The 23192-nt window shown below is 45.2% G+C and overlaps 2 protein-coding genes across 3 annotated transcripts in view; one reads left to right on the top strand and one right to left on the bottom strand.

The window, feature by feature from the left end:
* TEX9 (testis expressed 9) overlaps positions 1-428 on the bottom strand; it is a 48127-nt gene extending 47699 nt beyond the window's left edge. The window contains exon 1 of one of the 2 annotated variants that reach the window (XM_086849052.1): positions 31-428. The gene's annotated coding sequence lies outside the window, so the exon portion shown is untranslated. The remainder of the gene's footprint in view (positions 1-30) is intronic. The other variant, XM_023934068.2, reaches the window with a different exon arrangement.
* Positions 429-744: 316 nt separating this feature from the next.
* The window catches only part of RFX7 (regulatory factor X7), a 50035-nt gene continuing 27587 nt past the window's right edge, over positions 745-23192 (top strand). The window contains exons 1-2 of the mRNA XM_086848936.1: positions 745-977; positions 22931-22964. Coding sequence (XP_086705062.1) covers positions 829-977; positions 22931-22964 — 183 coding nt within the window. The 5' untranslated portion in view covers positions 745-828. The remainder of the gene's footprint in view (positions 978-22930; positions 22965-23192) is intronic.

Here is a 23192-nt window from a genome sequence, read left to right as displayed (position 1 = left end):
TGGGACTAATGGCAGCCGGGCCGCACTTACGTCTAGGGGACACACGGGAAGCCTGAGGGCAAGCGATGGCCCGGCCTACCGCCGCCCGTGCCGGCGTCTGGCTTCCTCGGGGCCATGTGAGCACGGCGGCACTTGTTATTTTGTTTCGAGGCGCGGCGGAGGGCGGGCCGGGCGCGGGGCTGCGGGGCGCTCCCGGCCGCGGTGCCGCAGCTGATGTAATGCTGCTGCCGCCGCAGCGCCTTCACGTGTCTGCGGCGCGCCCGGACAGCGGGGCACGGCGTGTGGGGTGTGCGCTGTGCCACACGGGGCCACGCACACACACACACTCGCACACACGTGTTATTTGCGCCGCCGGGCCGCTCCGGGCGCAGCCCAGCCCTTCCCCACCGCCGCGGGGGTCCCGGGGCTGACGGAGGGGCCGCGCCCCCTCCTCCGGCTGCGCTCGCCGCCCCCGGCCCCGGTCGCGGCCCCGGCCCCGGCCCCGGCCCCGGCCCCGGCCCCCTCCCCGGCGGCGGCGGCGGCGGCGCGGGGCGGCCCGTGTGTCGGGCACGCCGAGCCTGCGCACTCGGCGGGCACGGCGGCCGCGGGGCGAGGAGCGGCGCGGGGCGGGCCGGGCCAGGTGCTGCTGCGGGGCGGGGGAGCGCGGAGCGACCCTGCGCGGGGGCGGCGGGGGCCGGGCGCCATGCGCCGAGCCGCGGGCCGGGCTCGCCATCCTGCGGCGTAGCGGCGGGACGGGTTCCGCCCGTGATGTCCCCCGGGCAGCGGGGGAAGGCGACTCACTCGAGCGCTGCGGCAGAGGCCTAGTGCGGCCAGCGCCGCTCGCGTCCCATGGCCGAGGAGCAGCAGCCGGAGGGGGGGCAGCCGCCGCGGCGGCTCGCCGGCACCCCCGCGCCCGGCGGGGCCCTGCCGGCCCTGGTGCCGGGGCTGCAGGGCGGCGAGGCCAGCGCGCTGCAGCACAAGATCCGCAGCTCCATCTGGTAAGGGCCGGGCCCCGGGCCGTGGGAGCGGGGGAAGGGCCGGGGGGCTGCGCGGGCGCGGGGGGGGCCGCGGCCCCTTTGTGCGGGCAGCGCGGAGCACACGCGTGTTCGCGGCCGGGGGTCGCGGCCGGGCCGTGGCCGCGGGCGGTGCCGCCCGGGCAGGACCAGCCCCGTGTGCGGGCGGGCGGCGGCGCTGCCCGGCTGCGGTGGGCGGTGGGCTCGGGTCACCTGCCGCAGGCGCTGCAACAGGGCGCATCTTCCGCGGCCCGCTGCGCTCCCGGCCGTGTGTGGAGCGCGCACATGAGCGCCCAGCACGGCGCTGGTGCGGCGGGGGATGCGGAGCCGGGCAGGAAGGGTGCGATTGTCCAGCCTCCTGTAAACCTCTGCTCTCCTGAGGTCCCGGTCAGGCAGTTCAAATGCAGTTTTGGCTGGACCTCACGATGGTTTTCAAGTTTCTGCATAGGAATCCAGGTTATTTTTTGTAGATTTTTTTTTTTTTCCCTAAAAATTCAACTTCCTAGTAATTCAGCATTTTATTTAAGATTTTTTATTTTATGTGTATAGAGGGAACGAGGTGAATCGAGTTTAGCTTGCCGCAAATAAAGCACTTTGTTGTTTGGTTTTTTTTTAGTATCTGCAAGAGGCTGTCACCTGCATCATTTGTATTTTATGTATGTTTTTAGAAGCTGATTTTGGCTGAGGGCACTGATAAAGAGTACTGAAAGTTGGGAGTTGTAAATACAGGTTACTCGTATAATGTTTTCCTTTATATACGCACACACCATGTGTATTTTATACTCATCCCAATAAAAACACACTGATCTAGCTTGCATATTACGTCATATTACAGTTAGATTGTGTGGTTTGAATGGATGTCACTAGAAAATAAAGAGAATCTAAATACAATTTTACCTTCAGATTTTTTTGTTGTATGGCATACTGAAATTGCATTTATTGTTTGGATGATGGTTGTTTTGTTTTCATTTATTTAAACAGTACATAATAGTTCATTCTCCTTAATCCACACTTGCTATCTTTTGTTTTGGTGTTCTTTGCAACGTGACCTAGAGAAAGAATATGAATTGCAGAATTTTCTGTCTTTTTGAATCATAAAATCTTCACACCCTCCTAATATATTATGGTATTTAGTGATGGTCTTTTCATGTTTCCTTCTCTTTGCATGAACCTGCTATTTGGAAATGAGCCTCGGAGAGCATGTTTACATTGCATTCAGATTAGGTATCATGTCCAAGTTGAAGACAAAATGGCTACTAAGTAAAACCTCTGCTTTTATTGGGGGTTTTCTTTTTAAGGAAAAAGAATAGATATGTTAGCTTCTGAAATGAAAACTGCTTGTTTGATTCAGGTGATATTGGTGAATAGCCCAAGCCCATGTTTGGTACAAAGGAATGAAGCGTTTTGCCCGGGGTGAGTGGCTCGCCTGGTGCCAAGTGCCTGTGACCAGCAGAGGTTTTGCCAGCACCTTGCAGCCCTGTATCCTGGTGCTTTCATAGGCGTTCCTCACCTTCACAGAGTGTTCCTCCTGGCTACCTGCTTCCTGCGTCGGGCTTCAACTTCCCTGCTGCTCTCAGGCAGCATCCTGCAACCCTGCAGGTTGTGCTGTTGAAATGCAGTATTTGAAGATAAAATTATTTTTTTATAAGAAAACGTTTTCTTTCCATATCTTCAAATCTTACATTTCTCTATTGTGACTAAGCAGTCTTCATTTGAGGTTGGAGTTTAATGTTAATTTGCATCTTCCCGGAGATGCGGTGGTTGTTTTGGCGTGGCAAGGATGAGGAGCACTGTTGGGGTTGTTGTGCGCGCTGCGCCCCAATAAACAGTGGAAGGTCTCCTTCTGTACTGGCTGTCTGGGGTTTGCTCTCTTCAGTGGGTGCTGGTGATGGATAAATGGGCAGGAGAGGTTGTGGAAGGCCAGTTGTGAAGATGGCAGTGCTCTGCTGTTAGCAGAACGAGTTGTAATGTGCAGAGCAGAGCTTCTTCCTCTTTTCTTCTTCCCTCCTCTTCCTCCCCTCTTCCCCTGCTGTGCCAGTTGCATGTGCTGGCAGGTTGGTGCATTCAGTTCCCCCTTTGCTTCAGCACATCCATGTCACTACTCTTCTCTGTTGTTTTCCCCCTACCTCCTTTTTTCCTACATGTGTTTGTGCATAGTGGATGGAGGCTTTTAGTTGGTTGTGTTTGTTACAAGTTTTGTTTGGTTGGTTTTTTAAAAGGTTTCAGTCTTCAGATTGTATTGTCAATGAAAATAGTGGTATAGCAAAATATAGCAGCTATGTAAATGCTGGACTTGAGGATCACAAACAAGTCTGTGCTTGTCCCTCCACTTTACAGACAAATATAAATATAGAGAGTGATGCAGGCCACGAGTGGGACAATGAGCTATTCATTATCTCAGCTCGTGCTTATTTTATTCTGTTCATTAAATTAAAATGTAGTTTGACAAAACCATATTAAGTAATTGTGTAAATGTGGAGTCTCTTATATTGAAACAATAGTTTAAGCCCTGCTGATTACATTTGCAGGCATGGTCAGTATAGGTACTGAAGACTTAAAATTATGCTTTTTAGGTGTTGTGTTTGGTTTTGGGTTGGTTTTTTTGGGGTGTTTTTTGGCATATAAGGCGACCATTAGTTTGAGCCGAGGAGGGGGAAGATAAGAGTGACTTAGCTGTGCTTAAAAGCAAATCAGGAAGTATTTATTTGCATTACAACATCACATACAGGTATTTAACTGCTATTTGGTTACAGTAATTGAAGCTCATCACTGTCTATCTGTATTTGTGTCCTGCCTGCCCCTCTTGAGCACATGCAGCAAAGTGGTGTCTGGTTTTGTTTCGTGCTGTGTGTGTGAGTTGCTGAGGCGGTTGGATGTGTTCTTACGGTGTGGGTGAAGCGGGCAGAAATAATACTGGATGTCTTTTCCCATTGACGGATTAGAAGTCTAGACAGAGAGAACACGTCTTTGGGAGCCCAGCCTGGCTGATTAGTGTCGGCATGGGCGGGTTTGTAAATTGCCCTGGTCTTTGCTGGACACTGGGCCTTAATCTGCCTGTTTTTATTTCTCTTTAGATTCGTTAAAGCTTTCATATTTATTAATAGCTTTTTGTCCAGACGTTGGAGCCCGAGGCGGGAAAACCTCCCTAGTCAGCTGTCTGAGCATATAGAGTAATGGGGTTTCACTTATTTCTTCGGGTGAGGGTACTGTATTACCCAATGTGTGTTGTTTGTATATGATGTTTTTGTACCCAAACATATGGTGGTGAAGACGGAGTCTACTCAGTATCACATTGACTTGCCAAGGAATATCTTACAGCTGAAGACAGCCAGCAAAGTATGGATGTAAAAACAGCGTGGCACAAGGATTGAGATGCGGAGATGGCCAAGGGAGGATGGTGTCAGCTGAGGGTCTGTCATCGCTGGCATAAAAGGAAAAGACCAACAGTTTTAGGCAATTTAATCCCTCCGCTGACTGTATTAATCCGAAATCCAGTAGCTGTGAACATTGAAGGAACGGACAGGTTTGTTTTCTTGTTCACTGTTGCGAATAACTGCTGATGGTTCTGCAATGAGCACTTGTTTACCATTGTAAATAGTAATCTGGTGCTTGCATCTTGGCATAGGCTTGCCCTAGCTTCTTTCACCTTGCCTGCATCTCAGCTCTTTTTGTCGTAAAGACATCTGTTAGGATTTGAATACAGCAATTCTGCTTGAGAGATTAATTTCTCTCCTTCCCCGCCCCGGTGTCTCATGTGTAAACCAAGCTGAGGACCAGTCAGTGTGTGGCACTGTGAGGACCAGTTTGTGGTGGCAAACACAAAGCACTGCATTTGCAGCCATTTCAGCTGGATGTGGGTGTGGGTTTCAGACCCATCATTTTTGTCCTCAAATCGCTCTTCTAGCCAGAAGTTGTATTGGAAAACCACATGAGCTGGTCTGGGCAGTGCCGAAATTATGTGTCCTAATGCCCGGTTTGTCTCATGTTGAAGGAGGAGTAGGATGTGAATTGTGCCCTTGTTACTTTTGGGCTATTGGTGTTGTGCTAGAAAACCAGATTAGCTGATTGTAACACAAGTGTGTTCTAATCTTTGGGAGGCTCCATTCGTTTTTATGACTTAAAACATTCCTGCTGCCTCCTACAGTTGCATCCATCAGTCCTCATTAGGCATTGTCAGCAAGCATGGATCGTCACTTAGCTGTTGGCAGAGCAAATGTTCTGCAACTTGGGAAATGCCATTGAGGTTTTTCATAATAGAAATTGCTACTTATTTGTATAGTTAGGTCAGCAGAAAAAATGATTGACAGTCTTGATATTTTTAATAAAATGCCTGGCAATGAAGAGGGATGCTTGAGGGGTATGTGTTTCAGGCTTTTAGCAAATGCAGATGGATATACCTTTCTGGTAGCTTTCTTCTGCAGTTGAAATTTCTGCATGTATTTTTTTAAAACAAGTATTTCTTGAGTCAGGCTGGATTAACATGTAAGCCAATCCATCTGCATTTTCTCTATTTCTCATAGCTCGGGAGAGGGAGGTGGGAAACAAGAGAAAGAACCCCTAACATAACCCTCAGTATTTTGGTAAGTAGCCTGTCAAAATTGAGAGAACTCAAAATTTCCTCTGATTACAGAGTACTTGTGGTTATTCTGTACCCCAGCCCAAAATGCAGCGGATGTCATTCCCTCCTTCATCCTGGTTAATTCATTATTGGAGGTGGGAAACACAGGTTATAAGTCTTCAATTACAGATGACTGATTTCTGTGAGGAAAATCAAATAACTATCATTGACAGGTGTACAGCCTGCACTCATTTCACCTAATCTATGCAGCATCAGAAGTGTGTTTACCTCTTGAAAAAGTACCTTGAGCCACTCAGCTGAGAGATGGTGTGTAAAACTGCAAAGATTTCTTATCACCAAGTCAGTTTTCCCTAGCTTCTTGGTTCTTCTGTTTCCAGGTGATGGTAAGGTTTGCCTGTCCTGATTGTGTTTCCTGATATTGTGTATAAGCAGTCAAATACATAGAAAAAAATTGAATAAAAAAAATTTAGAGTAGTTCATGGTGTTTTCAGGGAAGGTCACCCCTCCTTGGGCAAAGCATTTAGCAGCTTGTCATTCTCCTTCACACTCTGCTTCCCCAAATGGACAGGAACAGAAAGTGGAATTTGTTTCATTTCACTCCACCTGGTTTTGTACAAGTTCCCATGCAGTTATTGTGGAGGAAAAAAAATGCATTTCTGAGGTGAGGGCCAGCTCCTAGGAAAGATGTTTCCATGAAACAATCCATCTGATCACTTCATGTGCCTAATTCTCTGACTGCAAACAAATTTTAAAGCAGGGTGTAACCATCTGTGGTGCAGAACTCCTGAACTGGGCAAAATAAATCCTACACCGTTTGTCCCTTTCTCAACTTCTCCTGGAGATGGCCTCTGTGGGTTGTTCGGAGACCTTCCACTCCTCTGAACAAGGGCCAGGTACACCCTTTATCTGTTACTACACATTCCTGTACACAGAAACTCCTTCTGGGGAAGGCCCCCAGAAGAATTCCTTCTCACCAAAGCAAGGTTCAAAAGCTTTTGCTATTCCCTGCTGCAGTGCATCCCTGTGCTGCTGGGAAAGCCTCTGAGTGCCGGGAGCGGGCAGGTCAGCGGCGCAGCAATCGGAGCCAGGGTGGCGTGGGAGGAGAAGCGACTTTCCAAAATGGGGCACGGCCACCACAGTGGTGCAGTTTCTAGGTCAGCAGGTGTGGAAGCCAATTTGGTCTGCAGGCGTTTTTACAAGGTTAGAAAATAAACCTGAGTAAAATGAATGGTGACCTTTATGTAACCTTTGGAGAATGGAGCTGAGGTTTTATTGAATATCCTGGCTCCGAGTTGGAGGGAATAGCTTTGCAGAAAAAAGGTCTTTATAAACCTGCTTTTAGGAGAGTAGATTTTTCACTCTTGTTCGTGTATTTTGTTTGTTTTTGTTTCGTGGAACAATGGAATCTAAAAGCTATATGGGGGGGAAGCACTAGTCAAGTAATAAAAGATTTGGATAAGTTTTACTGATGTTCATTTGGAACACATTGGAGTGCATGCAACTGTTGACTTCACAGCATCAAACATATGCAATTCCTTTTTTCATAAACATTTTACTTTCCACTGCAGGAGTTTCTTCATTGAAGCAAGTGATCTAATGAGTCCTTAGTAAGCACAGGATTGTAGGATTGTCATCCCAAGCCTCTGTAGCTGGGTTGCTTGCCAGCTGGGAGAGTTCTATGTTATTTACATGTGTCCGTGTGCCACTGGCAAGTAGGAATCCAAATTTCTACCTTGGAAACTCCCCCTAAAAGTTTCTGGATATTGTATAAATTAATCAGGAAAAAACTGTATAATTGGATGAGATGACAGTCCTGCTCAGGTTGGGGTGATCAGCTTTATACTGAAGCACTGATTAATCTTTTAATTAATTGGAGCTTGGGGTGGTTTTGTTAGTCTTTTTCTCTGTGTGTGTGTGTGTAATTTTGAGAGCAGGGGTTGAGCTTAATGTTTTTATACAGATCCCATAACTTATGTATGTTGCCTTCTCTTGTTACTCTACTCAGCTGCTTGCCAAACAGAAGTATTTGGAGAAGGGCCAGAGCTGCAAAATTCAGATCAGGATCCAAATTTGGATTTTTGGTTCAAGCCTTTCTAATATCTAATATTACAAAACCTCATATATAAATACAGAACTCTTTATTTTTAAACTGTGGCAATGAGGACAGGGAGGTAGCTTCCTCGCTTCCCTCTGTGGCAGTCCAGGTAGACTGCTGGACTGTGTTACAAAGCTATCAGCAGGTATTCAAAGGTAAATTCAATAGGTGAAAAGGCAGTGAGTGCACTGTCACCCAGAAAGAGCCTGAGCAAAGGCCAGCACAAATTGGTGCTTTCAAGCCAATGAGAAGAATCCCCTAAATCTAAAAATTTTGGAAGATGTGGGATGTTTTGTGGTGTTCCACTAGATCTTTGGGAATTTTGAGGGTTTGTTTTGTTTTGATCTAAATGGAGTTAGCCAGTATCTCAATTTTAATGCTTTCTTGATTTAATGGAAAAAGGATTATCTCTCATCAAGTAGGATGCTTGTTATCGGCTGCTGTGCCATCAACAGGCTTTCAGTAAGCTGCCCAGTGTTTTGTGTTGTTGAATGTTTAATCATTAAGACAGTGGAAAAAAGAACATTCAAAACTTCCCAAATATTTTCTTTGTTGCTTCTTTTGAATTGTTTGTGGTTGCTGTGGTGACATTGTACCTGTCACAGGGTGGGAAGCCGGGTGTTGCTGCAGGACTGGGGATGGGGGTGGCTCTGGCTGGTGGGACCTGCCCCTGATGAGTGGCACTGTCTTCATAGCTGGGAGCTGTTGTCCCTCCCCTGCTGTAACCCATGGACACGCTGCATGGCAGCACCTGGCTGCTCCAGGGCAGGATATGTGTCCCTGGCAGTCTGGGGGGGGGTACCTGTGGTCCTCCACAGTGATGAGTCCCGCTCAGCTTTTCCCTGGAGCTGCCTGGGAGTGCCCATTGTCAAGTACTTCAAGTTTGGGAAGAAAATCTTGTTCCTAGGGAGAACTTGTTTATTAAATGAGGCATATTTGTATCTTCCCCTGAGAGGAAGTTTGTGGTTAAATGTCAGGGTCCATGATCAATGGCTGTCCTTTCTGATGGATGGCCTCAGAGGCATGCAGACAACCTGTTTTTCTAAGTCAGAAATTCCTAAGTGCCATTATAAGGTCGTTGGGACACCTGTGGGTGAAAAAGTTAGATTGCAGTGGACAGTAGGAATTACAGTTCATGACTATGCATATAAAGCAGTGAATTATACTGTTTTTAAAGTGGTCAGCAATACAAACTGTTGGAACTTTTTCTCAGTACAAACAAGGTATCTACGACAAGCATCCTTTGGACAAATGAAAACTAGTGTGTGAGAAAAGTGTGCAGGATAATAGGATGGGCAGTTTCTTCTCCTGTGTTTGCCTTACCACCTTCTTGCCCTTGTTTAGAAATCACTTGAAAATACCTGGAGTAGTCTTTGTGACTTTAGTGGAAATATTCCTGTGTGCCTTCTCCCTTCCTCTTCAGAACCACTGCTACATTAAAGTACAGACTGGAAAGGCAGTTACTCAGTACTGCAAGTGGTACCTCTTTGAAGGCCTCTAAATTGAAAAGCTTTAACATCCATTTAATATTTTTTGTGGATGGAATTTTAGTCTTGTTTATATCTGCTATGAAAAAATGTGACAGCTCCTTCTTCCAGAACCGCATGTTAGTTTTATTGCTAGTTAAGGGGAGGAAAGTACTAGAGAGGTTTGAGTACTTTTTTAAACCGGGGGGAGAATTTTGCAAGAGGATTCTGGATCCTTTGTGAATGCGGTGTCTGAGGACAATCTGAAATTGAGACTCTGCTTCAAGGCTGGACATCCTCTGGCATGACCAGTTTGTTGTGTGTGCTGAGGGTGTGCAGGCAGTAGTTTTTGGGAAGAGCATGCAGGATGCCCTGCCAAAGAAGGCTGTGCTCTTTGCTGCTTGTCATCATCCACTCAGAGCTCCTGTCTCCTGCACCGTGCTGTGTTCAGGTGCTTTGTGCAAGGCCATGATTGCTCTGTGGTCCATGTCCTGCTTCTGTGGAAGTTGGTAGCTGTGGGTGAGGCGTCTGTAAGGCCGGCCAGCCCTTAGTGAAAGCTGCAGCTCCTTCTGCTGTGATGGGATTGTCTGAAGAGAAGGCTAAAAATAATTTTGAACTATTTTTGCAGGAGTCAGATTACGCCATAGAAACTTTTTATCCAAGCTCTGACAAAGTGTGACAAAATTTCTTTCATTAAGGGTGTATAAAAGGTTGGTCAATTTTCTTTGTGGTTTGATTTTTCTTGATGTATTAAGCCTTTTGGTATGATAAATGATGAGGGCCTACAGTTGCTATTAATGGTAGTATAAACTAAATGAATTAGTTGATATTTAAAAGTCAGTCAAGTTACTCACTGGCAGTAATTGGAAGCTGCACACCTGGAACCACATTTTGCTGAAGAGCTAAGCCAGCTTTTGGCTCCAGGAGCCTGCTCTGCAGCATTACCTTCATTATGCTTGATTGCAGTGGTATAGTTCAATCACTGACTCCTAAAAAGTTGCAAAATAAAATGTCAGCTGAGGGAAAAGTATTTGTCTCTTTCATTCAACAAGTGAGTGAAATAGGAATGATAGATATAGTTTTAAAATTAGAGAAATATCCCTGTAAAAGGATATTTTGAACATAATCTATTAGTTGTCGGGAGATAGCTTGCTGAATCAAATAAAATATTGGGAAATGCTGGTGGTTTCTGTGTGTTTAATTACACTGGTCAAAGGTTTGTCAAAATGCAGTTTATAGTGAATATTCAGTTAAAAATTAATCTTGAGCATCATTTTATCATGCAAAAAAATGCTAAAATGCTGACCCTTAAGATTTGGTAACCTGTATAATTAAGTCTGTGATCCATGTAGATATCCAGACACCTTTCTCTTATTGCTTACTTCTGAGTAGAAGCCAGGTATCTGTTTACCGTGTAGATCTGTGCCTGAATATACTTTGAGTAGTCAGTTTTCAGGTAATGGCAGCTAAAAAAATACTCTTGATCTCCAAGGCTAAGAATAAACATGAAACAAAATACTTTGTTTTGTTTAGTACCAGTGAGTTTAGGCAGTCCCCACTTAGCTTTCATGGAACATATCTGCATGGACTGCATCTTTCTTGCTAGCAGCTTACTTTTCTTAGAGGGGGTAGGAATGTGGGTTCATATATCACCATGGTATGTACAATCAAGTTGGTGGAACTTGTAACTTAATTGAAAAACACAGTTTAGCTCATATGTGCCGTGGTTCCATGTCTGGAAGCCCTTCTGTGAACACTTAGTCACCCTTGTATGCACTGGGACACTGGCAGTGAGTAGCTCCAGCTGTTCAGGGCGAAAGTATTTGCAGTCGGTAAGTTTTTGCAGTGCAGAACTAATAATTATTATTTGTCACTTCATATTGATTCTTGTCACTTTAGTAACAAGTACTTGTTACTGCTGAGTACTTCACATAGCAGTAGCTTTGTGGTGAGACCCAGTGTGGGATCAGGAGATAGCTCAAGTGTGTTGTATTCTTCTGGAATCTGTCAAACTCAGAAAGATGAGTTGCAGTTTTGGCTTGATTAGTTCAGCTCTTGAGCAAAGGAGTGGCAAAGCAGCATATAGTTCACAGTGAAAATTGAAATCAAACTGTGTTAATAATCAGGAAAGGGCATTTTCATTCTCGTAATGCGGACATCAGCTCTCCCACTGGAATGTTTACACATGATGTGATTCCCAGGAATGAAAATCCAGACTGATCAATTCTGTAGTGCTCTTAAACAATGTCTCCTTCTGGAGAGACCCCTCAGACGAGTAATTGTAGGTAACATTAGTGTGAGACTTTTACAGAGGAATGATTCAGTGGATTGTTAGATGCTGAAAATTGTGCAGTAGCCTACAGGTGAATGTCAGCAGTGCTGTTACTCTGGTGAGTATTGCCTTAGAACTGTACATACATCTGAAATACAATTCTCTGGTGTTACAATTTTTGGAAAGTCAGAAGTTTAGTGCAGCTTTTCTGAAATCTGATCTAGATTTAATCAAGGACAGCCTTTTCTGGTTTTGACTCTTTTACTAAGTAATTTGTGGTGTAACTGTGCAGCTTCCTGGGATGTTTGGAATATACATGCTATGAATAATGAATCCATGCAGGTGTTCTGTAAATCGTCTGAATAGGGTGCTAAACTCAGGGGCCTGTGAGGCTGTGGCTTCAGTACTTTGTGCTAGGACACATCACGTTCCTCTGCTACATTTTCAAAAGAAAACCATGACAATATGAAAACTTTTGAAATTGGTATCAAAATGCTTATGGATGATGCTATGCCTGCAAAGCAGGTATGTTACTTGAGAAGAAAATGGCAAAGTTGTTTGGTTTTTGGGTCCTGTGCCCCTGGTTGCCTGTAGCAGTAGGATGGCAAGGCTGCACACATTGTTCCCTCTTCTGAGGACACAGAGAACTGAACCCGAAAGTTGTTTGGTATCAAATACTGGTCAGATCCTTTCTGTTCATAATTTTCATTCATGAGCAGGTTTTAGATGAAGTGTTCTGATAGACTCACTTGTTCAGTCATCACAGCTTCAGAGGCAGCCTGGCAGGGAAGGAGCAAGCAGTGTGGGGTGGAGTGCATGGTGCTGGCCTGCCCCACACTGCAGGTTCCGCAGTGCTGCCCTGGAGCTCTGTGCTGCTGCTGCGGAGCTGGGCTGGCCTGATGGTGGCAGCCCCAGGGCTGCAAACATGATCCAGGTGGGAAAAGCCAGTCCTGCCATGCAGGGCCATGTAAGGTAGCTGCTGGACAGTTAATTTGCCACCTAGGAGTGAGAGTAGTTGTGTTTAAACTCTGCTTTGTAGGTGCAAACTGAAATAGATGCATGCACGCAGGAACTTACACGGCTTTAGGTTAATTAAATTTTGTGCAGATTTAGTTTTAAGCAGGTACAGCTTACACATTTAGACAAGCTTTTGAGTCTGCAAGTAAACTGAAGTTTACCTAGTTTGTAGGCTAGGGAAACTAACATTTCAGAATTAATCCTTAGGAACTGGAGTAGCATGTTGTAACTCTTCTGAAGATCCTAGTTCAAAACATGCCACATAGATTATTTTTTCTACCCCCAGAAGCAGAGGATGGAACGCTGATGGGTTACACTGCTTTAGCACACAGTGAACTGACCTTTGAGATAGGCAAGAGTCTTCTAGCTACTTGCAGCTCTTTATTTGCAGAGACCAGACAGCTTCTGTGCCTAGAGTGGGTTGAAGCTGATAAGCAGAGGTGTGTGAGAAGTGCCTCGGTGCAGGTGCAAGGCTGAAGGATGGATGCCTGAAAGAACCTATCTGAGATAGGAGGTTGTATGATCACCATCAGGCAGCAGTGCCATGTTCATCCTGCATGTGTTCAGCTTCAAATTTTCACCTGATGGTAAAGTCAAGGACAGGAGAGGGTTCTGGGAAGTGCCAATGAGCAGCATGGCACAAGCTGGAGAGACTTGCCTCTCGTATGGCAGTGAACCGTGGACCATGCCCATCTAGCAGGAAAGAAGTGAGTCAATTCTCTTAGTAGGCAGGTGCTTGGAGAGTGCATGTAGATACTCAGGGCATTACTCAGCACAGGGAAACCTAAGAGGTTGCAAGAATTGCATTCCGTGGAAGTCAGCAGTTGGGTATGGGTTCCTCAAGTGGAAAAAAGGTGCAGAGGAGCTATGTGGTGGGCAGCCATGAGAGAAAAGGGAGCAAGGAGAAGGAGGAATGCATGTGTCCAGAAATCAGGGCAGAAGCAGGGGTAATAGGATGTTGCAAGCAGCGTTGGGAGGGCTAGAGAAAAGCTGCATTTGTTTGCAAAAAGACAGGCTGATGCCTATGGGGGAGCTGTTCAATGTGGAGGGGAGAGAGGGCATGGGGGAGGAACCAAGAGTGTGCCAGGGAAACCCTGCAGGTTAAGCTGGGCCTCCTCAGTGCAGTGTCTGTGAAAGGCCTGAGGCAGCCTCTGGATTGCTTCTCTGCTTCCCAGTGTGTGCCAGGCCCAGGGAGCATGGAGGTGGCAGTGTGTTGGGAAGGCTGGGGCTCATTTCCAGGCTGACAGTGGGACACCTACAGCTGTTGATCCTGCAGGTTTTGGGGAGGGAATGGCTGTGTGCAGTGTCTGAGTGCTGACTTGTTCTGACAGCATGCGGGGCTCTGCAGGGCAGGGGGGTCTCATCTCGGGATAAAACCACAGAAGAACTTGGACAGGACTGGACTGTGGTACTGCAAACCAGATGACAGCCCCTGGGTATCAAATGTATAGGGAAATAAAGAGTTACAACCAGTAGCAGCAAATCTCTGTTAATAGAACATAACTAGGATAGCTGTGGGTCTTGAACATGTTGAAGAAAATAATGGGAAATAAAGAAGAAGAAGCACGTTTTTTATCAGCAGGCTGAAATCTGCCATCCAGGCACCTGTGCCAGCATTGGGAAACACGTGTGGTAGGAAAGCCTTGCTGCAGAGCTGCTGACACTGGGAGCTGTTCTGTTGGATTCAGCTGAGCTCTGTGCAGTAAACACAGCCCTATGCAGATCTGTATGTTTCTGGGTGTGTGTTACATGTAAGCAGAGTGTAGAACTCTTCCTATTTTCTCACATGAATATTGTTTTGCTTTGCCATCAGCTGTCTGTCATCACCATTTCCCAAGGGAAAGGCAGCAGAGGACCAGATCTGTGACCTGTGGTGGGCTGTGATGCACAGCAAGGTGCTGCCTTCGTCCTCCTCCTCAGCTTGTTGGCTCTGCAGGCATGGAAAAGAAACAATTTTATGCACAAGTTTTATAGATGCACTTAATTTCCTGCTTGGTTTTTAAGTGCTGCTGAGGAGTGTCACCCCCTTAGTTTCACTAGGCATCCTTTCTTGGAGCCATGTGGGACAAAGGCTGGAGAAAAATCCTAGTGTCTCATAGTTGGCTTTACAGCACCTTCAGTTCAAACCCTTAAGTAATAATGTTGTGATGGGGTTTCTGATGACCTCGGCTGAAAATAGCACAGCAGATCTCTTAGCTATCTATAGACTGGATTCTGAAGCAACCAAAGGTTGATTTGTTTATTCATAATTAGTTTTAAACCCAGCGGTTTTTGTTGTGGAATACGTGAGTTGTTGAAATGGATGATTTGCTTCTTAGCCACAAACCTGCATGTCTGGTGACTGCTTCCATCTTTATTCTTTCAGTGGGACATTCCTGAGATGAAATTTCTACTGAAATAATCTTTTTTCATGATGCTTTTTTGAGATTGTAGATTGTTAGTAATAAATACAGGATGCGGCTCCTCTCTAGTCATTATCTTCCCACATCCTGTACAGAGGGCACTGCATCCTTGGAACAGAATCTCCTGCCTGAATGTAACAATATGCACTGATTTTAATTCAGAGCAGTGCTGAAAGAACCAGGGTGAGAGCTGTGTAAAAAGCATTTTCTTTGTCTCTTCTCAGAGTTCATTACAGTAAGTTGTGGCAATACACTGAATTTAAATAAATGTGAAAAAAAAAAAGCCCTACCCCAGGAACTTAAATGACTGTCTTATTGGAATAGAGCACCTGGCAGTGTGTGGTTGTTGCAAGTTCTTCCCAGTTATTTTAAGAATAGTGGAACAAGCCTTTAGCTTTGAATACAACTAGATTTCTTCAGAGAGTTGAAAGAGATGTTTATAGACCTACATTTCAGACGTAGGTATTCTGATGTCTGCCGGCTAATTATTTCTTGGCAGTTCATTACAATGGGCTACATTTGAGACTTGGGCATTTCATTAGCAGCCTTATCTTCCTTCTTTGTTCAGCTGTTTGTATAGTTGGCATTATTTATACTCATAAAATGATCATAGTGTCAGAAATGGTGAAGGGATTAAATTTTTATCCTCTGTGAACTATTTTAATTGCATTTATTTTAGTAATAAGTGTTGAAGTCATGCATTTGACACATTTTAACCTGCATTAACTTCAAGGCATGCTGAACCACTACCTTTTTCAGCATTGTGATGTAGCATTGCTCCTTCTTATGTCTGATGGAAAACTGGTTTGGCTTATTCTCTCTGGTGAGTGGAAGGAGACAGAGTAGGTTACAGGGAGAATGAAGTAGTTGTAGCTCACTCTTCTTGTTGCACTCTTTTATTGGCTTGCTGAGCATTTGCCTCCTGATTTTGCTGAGAAGGGTGGTTTGCCTGGGATTGAGGAGGAATCTGCCTTCAGACTGAAAGAGACAATATTTACTAGTTGGTGAATACTTGTTTTGTATACTTTTTGAGGCCTCCGAGTTGGACACTTCTACGTTTCCAGTGGACACTTCTCCATTTTTATACTTTAGGGAAATAGTGATATTTCATGTGCTTTTAGGATGCAATTGTGGTCCCTGTGGCTTTTATATGGAATAAAAATAGATCTGCATTTGAGTCCTGAAAGACCTAATTTGTCTCGTACTAAATGTTTTGCTGCTCTCTGCCTGTGTTTGAGTTAGGTTCAAGTGCCTGATGTCTGGGGCATGACACTGGATTCTCCCCAGGGAGGGAGCAGTGCAGGCAGGGACAGAGCCCCTAGGTGGCATCAGAAGCCACCTGATTTTTGGCTGCGGCACTCCCGAGGTGGAGAGGTGAGGATGGGAGGTGGTTCCTGGCCCTGGGGTGCAGGGCCATGCTTGCCTGTGGTGTGCTTTCCTTTCTCAATACCCTGTAATAGAGCTCTTACACATTAGCCCAGCGGTATGGATAGTCGTCATTTTGCTAATTCAAACAGGTTTCAACCTTGTGCAGCTCTGCTTTCTAAATATTTAATTGAAATGCTTTTACAGCCATTTTACTTCTTTATCACTGTGAGCCAAGCCAGACAATGTAACATGGCATATGTTAAGATGTTAATTGAGTAGCAGCACACATAGGCGGCTGTTTCATAATTTTCTCCTTAGATGATCCTTGGCTCCAGTTTAACATTTCTTTGTGCTTCTGAGTGGAAGGTTATATAAAGATATATTTAGAGCTGTTAGTCTAAGAAAGAGAAGCATTAATTCAGTAAGATTAAGAATTAAGGGCTGATTGCTGCAGGCACTGCTGGGACGCAGTGCTTGTCGTGGTAAGGATGTGATAATAGTACCTTTCTGATAGTACCACTTACTGTAATGGGGTTAGTAATCCTTTTATTGAGTGGTTCCTCACAGCATGCAGAGTAAATAGAGATTTTTTTTTAATTTATTTTTTTTTTCAACGTTACCTGATGTCATCAGAGTTGTGGAATTCAGATTGTATCTTTCCAAAAGGGTTTGTGGTCAGTTTGATAATGACCCTCCCTATTTTAACATGGCTTTCAGAAAGTTGCCTTTGGCAAAACTGTCGCTGTTGGTACTTTGTAGTAGAGTCTGACTTGTTTTCCTTGGGAGCTGAAGTGGGTTTTTGCAAGAGACAAAGGGGCAGCAGGACACTGCACAGGAGAAAGAGTTCCTGGGTGCTGTCAACACCCAAATGTGCCTGGGAGACACATGCCTGGCAGTGCTGCCCATGCAGCCCTTGCAGGCTGCCCCTAGGCCCTGGTGCTAAGCAGTTTGACAGATAACCTGTGGGGATGGTATGGGGGAACAGCTGAACAGCTGGGAAATGGAGGCTTTGCAGAGTGCAGTAATTTCTGAAAGGCCATGTGGCCAAGACACTCCTCCTTTGGAGAGGACAGCTCCAACTGCTGTCTTGGGTATCCTTCTCTTGTGGAAGGCTTGTTTTCAGGTGTGAGTAAAATACCAGGGCAGCAGGTGGCTGTGCACTGTCAGAGTTGTGTGCCCTGCACGTGAGCCACTCAGAACTTTCCTGTGGCCTGAACAGTCCCTGGTGGGTTTTTGCTTTTGTTTTGCTTTTTCAGTTTTTCCAAAGCAAGTTTATTTTATAACTTTGTAAACATTTTCTCAGATGGCTGAGAGGGTAGTTTTCAGGCTGAGGTAAATAACTAGGTAACTGTGCCCTTGGTAACTGCACGCTGGGGTTTTCCATTTTAGTTGCAACTTTTTGCTCTTGAGTCCTGCATGTTGGGTAATAATGTAACTTAATACACCAGTACTGGAAACTGGGAATCTGCAGAGGGAACCCTGGCTGTCTGGTCAGGAGTTAAGCCCTGCCTTCCTGGTATATGGCTCAGCTATGAGCAGTGATGGAAAGCAGTTTCTTTTCATCAATTGCATTATGGTTTGGCAGAAATAATGTTTTCTGTAGGCTGTCCGGTAAGTGCCAAGCATATGAAACACAGCTATACATAGAGGCTGTTTTCAGGAGGATGTTTCAGTTCATGCAAATATTTGCAATCCTGGACCTAATGGGATACAGAGTATCTGTGGCAATTTCACTGAATGCACCAAACTTTTGATGAAAAAATCCCTCTGTGCCCACATATGACCACCTACTCAAATCATTGCTAAATTTTGCACAACAAATTGGTGCTCCACTTGTCTGCTGAGTTTGGTTGAACTGGGTCTGTTGTTGACATCCTCCTCCATTTGAGGAATGAATCCACTGCCAGTGCCTGAATGGTGAGAGCCGTGTCCTGTGTGACTTTTGGGGCTGGGAGGTCTCCCCTGACTGAGCAGAACAGCGATGTCCTGGAAGTGCTGCTGTCCTGCTTCTGCCAGGGACTCAGCCCAGGAGTCTTTGGCAGCATCTGGCAGCATCCTGCTCAGGACAGGAGCTGTGGGGCAGGGTGGGTGTTCACAGGGGTGTTCACTGTGCTCCCACAGTGCCAGTCACGCTGCTGCCTTTCATAGGGACTGAATGCTCTCAGTTGCAAAACTGCCGAGGGTTAGTTTCAGTGCTGTGCAGGCTTTGAGAAGGCTCAGGGTTAACCAGGCAGTAGCTGACAAATCCAAGGGCTTTCTTTTATTTCTCCCAACCACCTCCCTTTTTCTGATCTCACAGACATAAGGCTTCTCTTAATCCTTTGTGGTTATATGGCTTCTCCTATTTGTTACATTAAGGAGGTACTTGTACTCAGAGTAACTGAATTCTGCCACTTCTGGTAATACAATAGTCCCATATTGCTCACTGCAATTCAGCTGCCTCTTCCTGAAAGTAAACTATTGCTTAATTAGAGAGGAAGGTTGGCAGCATCTGGTTCTGTGCCACTTAGAAAAAAAAAATTGCATCTTCTTGCCTTATTCTTCTGCTTTCTTCCCCTCTCTCTTCTTCAGTGCAAAGTAAACTCAGCTGCTCACCTGGGAAGAGAACACACTCCTCATTCTGCCCATGCCAAGTAAGGTCTGTTCTGAGCAGAAATACATAAGTAGGTCAGGGAAAACAGAAATGCGTACTTTGGCAGAAGATGGAAGAGCAGTTTGAGGAAATACTTTCATGTGATTTCTCCCCATCACATTCTCCTAAAGATAATTTCAGGAGTTTGTCTTCAGCCTTTAGAGGTTTCAATCACTACATCCTTTGGGAGTTACCTTCAAGAATCCTTCAGACGTTTTGGCCCTAAAAGTCAAAAGCTGAGGCTGTTACGATGGGCCAGAAGCTTTTCTGTTAGGCTTTTTGCTGCAGACCCCGAGCATCAAACACATGTTCCCTGGGAAGCTGTAAGGTCTAGGGGTCTCCATGAAACACAGCAGCTTTTGCAGGGAGCTGCCCTGTGCTGCTTCCCCAAGCACAGCCTAAGAAACCTCCTTTTCTCTGCTGTTTACTAATTAGTAGAAGCTGGGTGCAGGTTTTGAGTGGCTGGTGGGTGGGTGACCAGAGATGACCAGATTGATCTGCACTGGTGGTGTTCAGAGCAGAGTTGACATTTTTTGAGGAACATTGCTGTAGACGGTACAGCAGGGTCCCTCTTGAGTCACTCCTTGTGCCTTAGCTTTGAAACAGTCAATAGGATGGTACCCACTGAACAAATGTCTCCTTGTTGGTTGTGATAGTGTCTCTGATTTTTGATTGGAGAGGAGCACCTACAAAGTTTTGATATAAAATTTTGTGCTCCGCGGTTCTTGTGTTGGGTCATTGGGCACAAGTTGGTAAATCCAAGGCAGCTGTAAAAGCAGACACATTTCTTGTTGCTCACGAAAGATAGCTACCCCTAGAATCACAAATCTTGTTCTGGGTAAAATTGTATGAATTATTTTTTGGATCAAGTAAGTGAACTACTTTAACTTGAGGGAGACTGTCATCATGAAGAGCTACAAAAGAGAGAGTAACACCAGCTGTGCTTCTAGATGGGGGTGAATCACAATGAGCTTCCAGAAGCAGCTCCAGAAGGAGCTGGCTGTGGGCTTTAGGTGCAGTTTCTGAGTTTCCAATGGGTTTAGGTTCCGAATAGATCCAAATGATTATTTTCATTGGAAAGAACATCATTCCTGCTGCTCTCCTGTAGCTACTCCTAGGCTTGCGGCAAAACGTGTGGCTAATGGCCTCCAGATGTTAGAAATGCCTCTGTGTCAGGCCTGGTTGTTGGGATTGCTGGTTGCAGGCACTGTAATTGCAGTAGTAATTAGGTAAGGGATGCATTTGACAGCGACAGAAGCAGACTTACTTGTAAATTAAACTTCAGCTTTCAAAGCATGTATGTCCTGCTAGAGAAGAGAAGAGAAGAGAAGAGAAGAGAAGAGAAGAGAAGAGAAGAGAAGAGAAGAGAAGAGAAGAGAAGAGAAGAGAAGAGAAGAGAAGAGAAGAGAAGAGAAGAGAAGAGAAGAGAAGAGAAGAGAAGGAAGTGGGGCAAAATAAACAAAGGTGGCAAGTGTAACTGGGATGTTTGTCCCTTTGCCACCTTTGTCACGTGTCCTTTTATCTCCTGATGTGATGCAGAAGTGTCCTGCAGTGTCACCAAATGCAGTGTTTCTGTACAGTGCTCAGGACCACGAGAAGGTCACTCCCAGTACTGTCCCAGTCAAAGGGCTCAGTTCTCAGGGTTGCCACTGCTTGACTTTGATGTGGATCACCTCCACTGGAAGGAAAATAAGTATTTTTGTCATTAGGCACAAGCTTTATGAAATGAAGCAGCATTAACCTGTGCTCTGGTTAGGAAGAAAGAAACCTCAGTTTACCACTAACAAATTTTAATGATGTCCTCCCAGTATACTCAAGAGTGTGGAGCAGGAGATGGAAAAAGTTGCTTTTTAAATAGAGATTGCACTTATCCCTGCTGAAGCAGTGGGACCTTTGCCTTTTAAAATGTCACAACGTCTGCTTGCAGATTGGAGACATGAACTTGGCCATCCTTTTTGTGCCACCAGTTGACGAGAATGAAACATAGTGAAGCTGTATTTACTGGCCCTATTACTGCTTCTCTGCTGCAGCTTCTCAGCACTGTTGATCGGTGCTGTAGGAGCAGAGGTCACAACTGGAAGAGCCTGAACTAAATTTAAGTTTACATTTCCCGACTCAGACTGATATTTGGAGATAAAAGGACAGCTCTAGGGATCTCCTGCCCAGCTGCCTCCTGGCAACTTGCCTCATTCTTTTTGCAAGAAGAAGATGTTAATGCAAATGGGCATGCTGATGCTCAGGTTGGCAGAAGAGAAGCTGTGCTGGCTGGAGTGTGCTCTCCTGAAAAGCCCAGTGCATGGTGCTGTCCGTAGAGGCTGTATTAGTGCTAGGTTTGCTATGGCTGTACCCTGCATCCCCTTGCCTTTTATGCACCCTTTCTGCATAAGCTGTCATGTGAAGCCATCCAAGAGGTTTGGGTACAAGAATGGGTACATATGCCCGATTCCTGTTGCTTGCTGCTTTGTAGGAGAAGCTGTTGATCTGTAGCAGCATGGGGATTGTGAGACCTTGCTTGGGGTTGGAGGCAGTGGATAGGCGAAGTCCAGGCTGGAGAGGTGCTGCTGGAGCAGCTGTGTCCCCATCAATTTGCTCAGCTTTGGGTCAGATGCACTGGCAACGTGCAGCAGCAGCAGGTTTCTGTGCTTGGTGTCCTTTGACTTTTCTGGTAAGATGGTGGTTTTTGATGAGTGAGATGACGTGTAGGTTCCCTTCTTCAGTTGCTGCAGTGTATGTGAGCATCTTTTCTAAGGCAAGGCAAAGCTTCCATTTTACCATCCTTTTTAAGAACTCCCTGTTCTTAAAAATCCCCAGCAGCTCTGCTTTACTGTCTCCTTGGTGTTCCTGTCTGCCCACCTGATGGCTTCTCCTACACAAAGTCAGCTGAAGTGGATGTCTGCTGATGGATCTGCTTCGGTGAACTTGTCAAATATTCTTACCTGTTGAAATCTTTTATTGTATTCTGTCACTATAACCTGAGCAGTTTATGTATGGGAGGGGGCATCTCAGTGTCAGCAGCCTCTAAAAAACAGATTTTTAATCGTCTTGTTTCAAAGTAGAAGTGGTGTAACAAGCAGGGCAGCCAAACTCCTGCCTCTGGGCATCTGATGGAACCCAAGATGCTGGTTCCTATCACCACCAGACACTAGAGCTGTTTGTTTCTCTTGTTTCTTACTTACAATCTTAGTAAATCTGTCAGCTGCCTGACTTGGTTTAGCTTTGTATTTGATAGCATCCTACAAAAGTAAAGAAACTTCCATGAGATGTTTTGTTGTGTGAGGAGATTGAATTACCTTTTATTTTACAAGGAAAATAATTGCTCTCTGAATCAAAAAATGATAGTGTGATGCTTGTTCAGTAGGTGTTCAGACTGGGGTTTTCTGTATGGGAAACCACCTGCTCTTCTTCAGAGCAGTGATAAAATGCCTTCAACTAATGCTGTCAGACAAAGCATGTGAAGTACAGCACCCTTAAGAAACACAAAAGCTGCTCATGGGTGTGTTTATAGGAAGTATAATAAATTCCATACTGTTTGCCTGCCTTGGCACATGCACTGAGGTCATTCCTGGCATATTTCAATTGAGTCCCCACCCATTGTCGTCTTAATATGCTAGCTGGGAGGTAGAGAGACTAACTTGGAAAACTCCAGAGTTGCCAGTGGAATAAGAGCTGTGTGCCTTGCTCTTTGGAAGGCTAGAAATACACGCTTTAAAGTGGTGGAATTTACTGAGGCATGGGGAGAGGGGGATGGTTAATTGTGTTTACAGATAAACAAGACAAATGCATTTGAATTGTGCAAGAGCTGCAATAAAAGTAGTGACATCCATCCTGGCTGCATTGTATCTTGGGATAATAGTTGCAAAGGTATTTCACTAAAAACATACAATTGTTATGTAAAAGAACAGAGCAGCAAGAATTCTAACAAGCAGTTAAGTTTGGATGACTTTCTACAGAAAACAGTTGAGTATTATTCCATTGTCTAGCAAGATATTTCAGAGAAGATCTAAAGCCTGTAGTGCAGTGATAGAAATTCTAATATGCAATGTTTTCGTCATTGATTTTAGACTAATTCAGTATTTCTCTTCTCTCTTTTTTCCCCCTCGCATCTAGCAAAACTGTACAATCTAAAGTGGACTGCATTTTGGTAAGTACAACTCCAGAATGCTTTTCAATATTTAACGAGCTGCGAGACCAAAATAGATGGCTCTGGAGACTGACAACTATTATGAAGCCTTTCATTAGCAGTACTTCAAGGTACTACCACTAAATGTGATCAAAATTAGTTACCATTTCAGGTACCTTCCCAGAAATGTGCAGCACTACAGGTCCTGTTAGCTCTGCTGTGCTGCGAACATAGCAGAGATCATTTTTT

The sequence above is a fragment of the Cyanistes caeruleus genome, chromosome 13 (assembly GCF_971803275.1).
Source record: "Cyanistes caeruleus chromosome 13, bCyaCae1.hap1.1, whole genome shotgun sequence".
Lineage (NCBI taxonomy): Eukaryota > Metazoa > Chordata > Aves > Passeriformes > Paridae > Cyanistes > Cyanistes caeruleus.
This window is presented reverse-complemented; position numbering and strand designations above follow the sequence as displayed.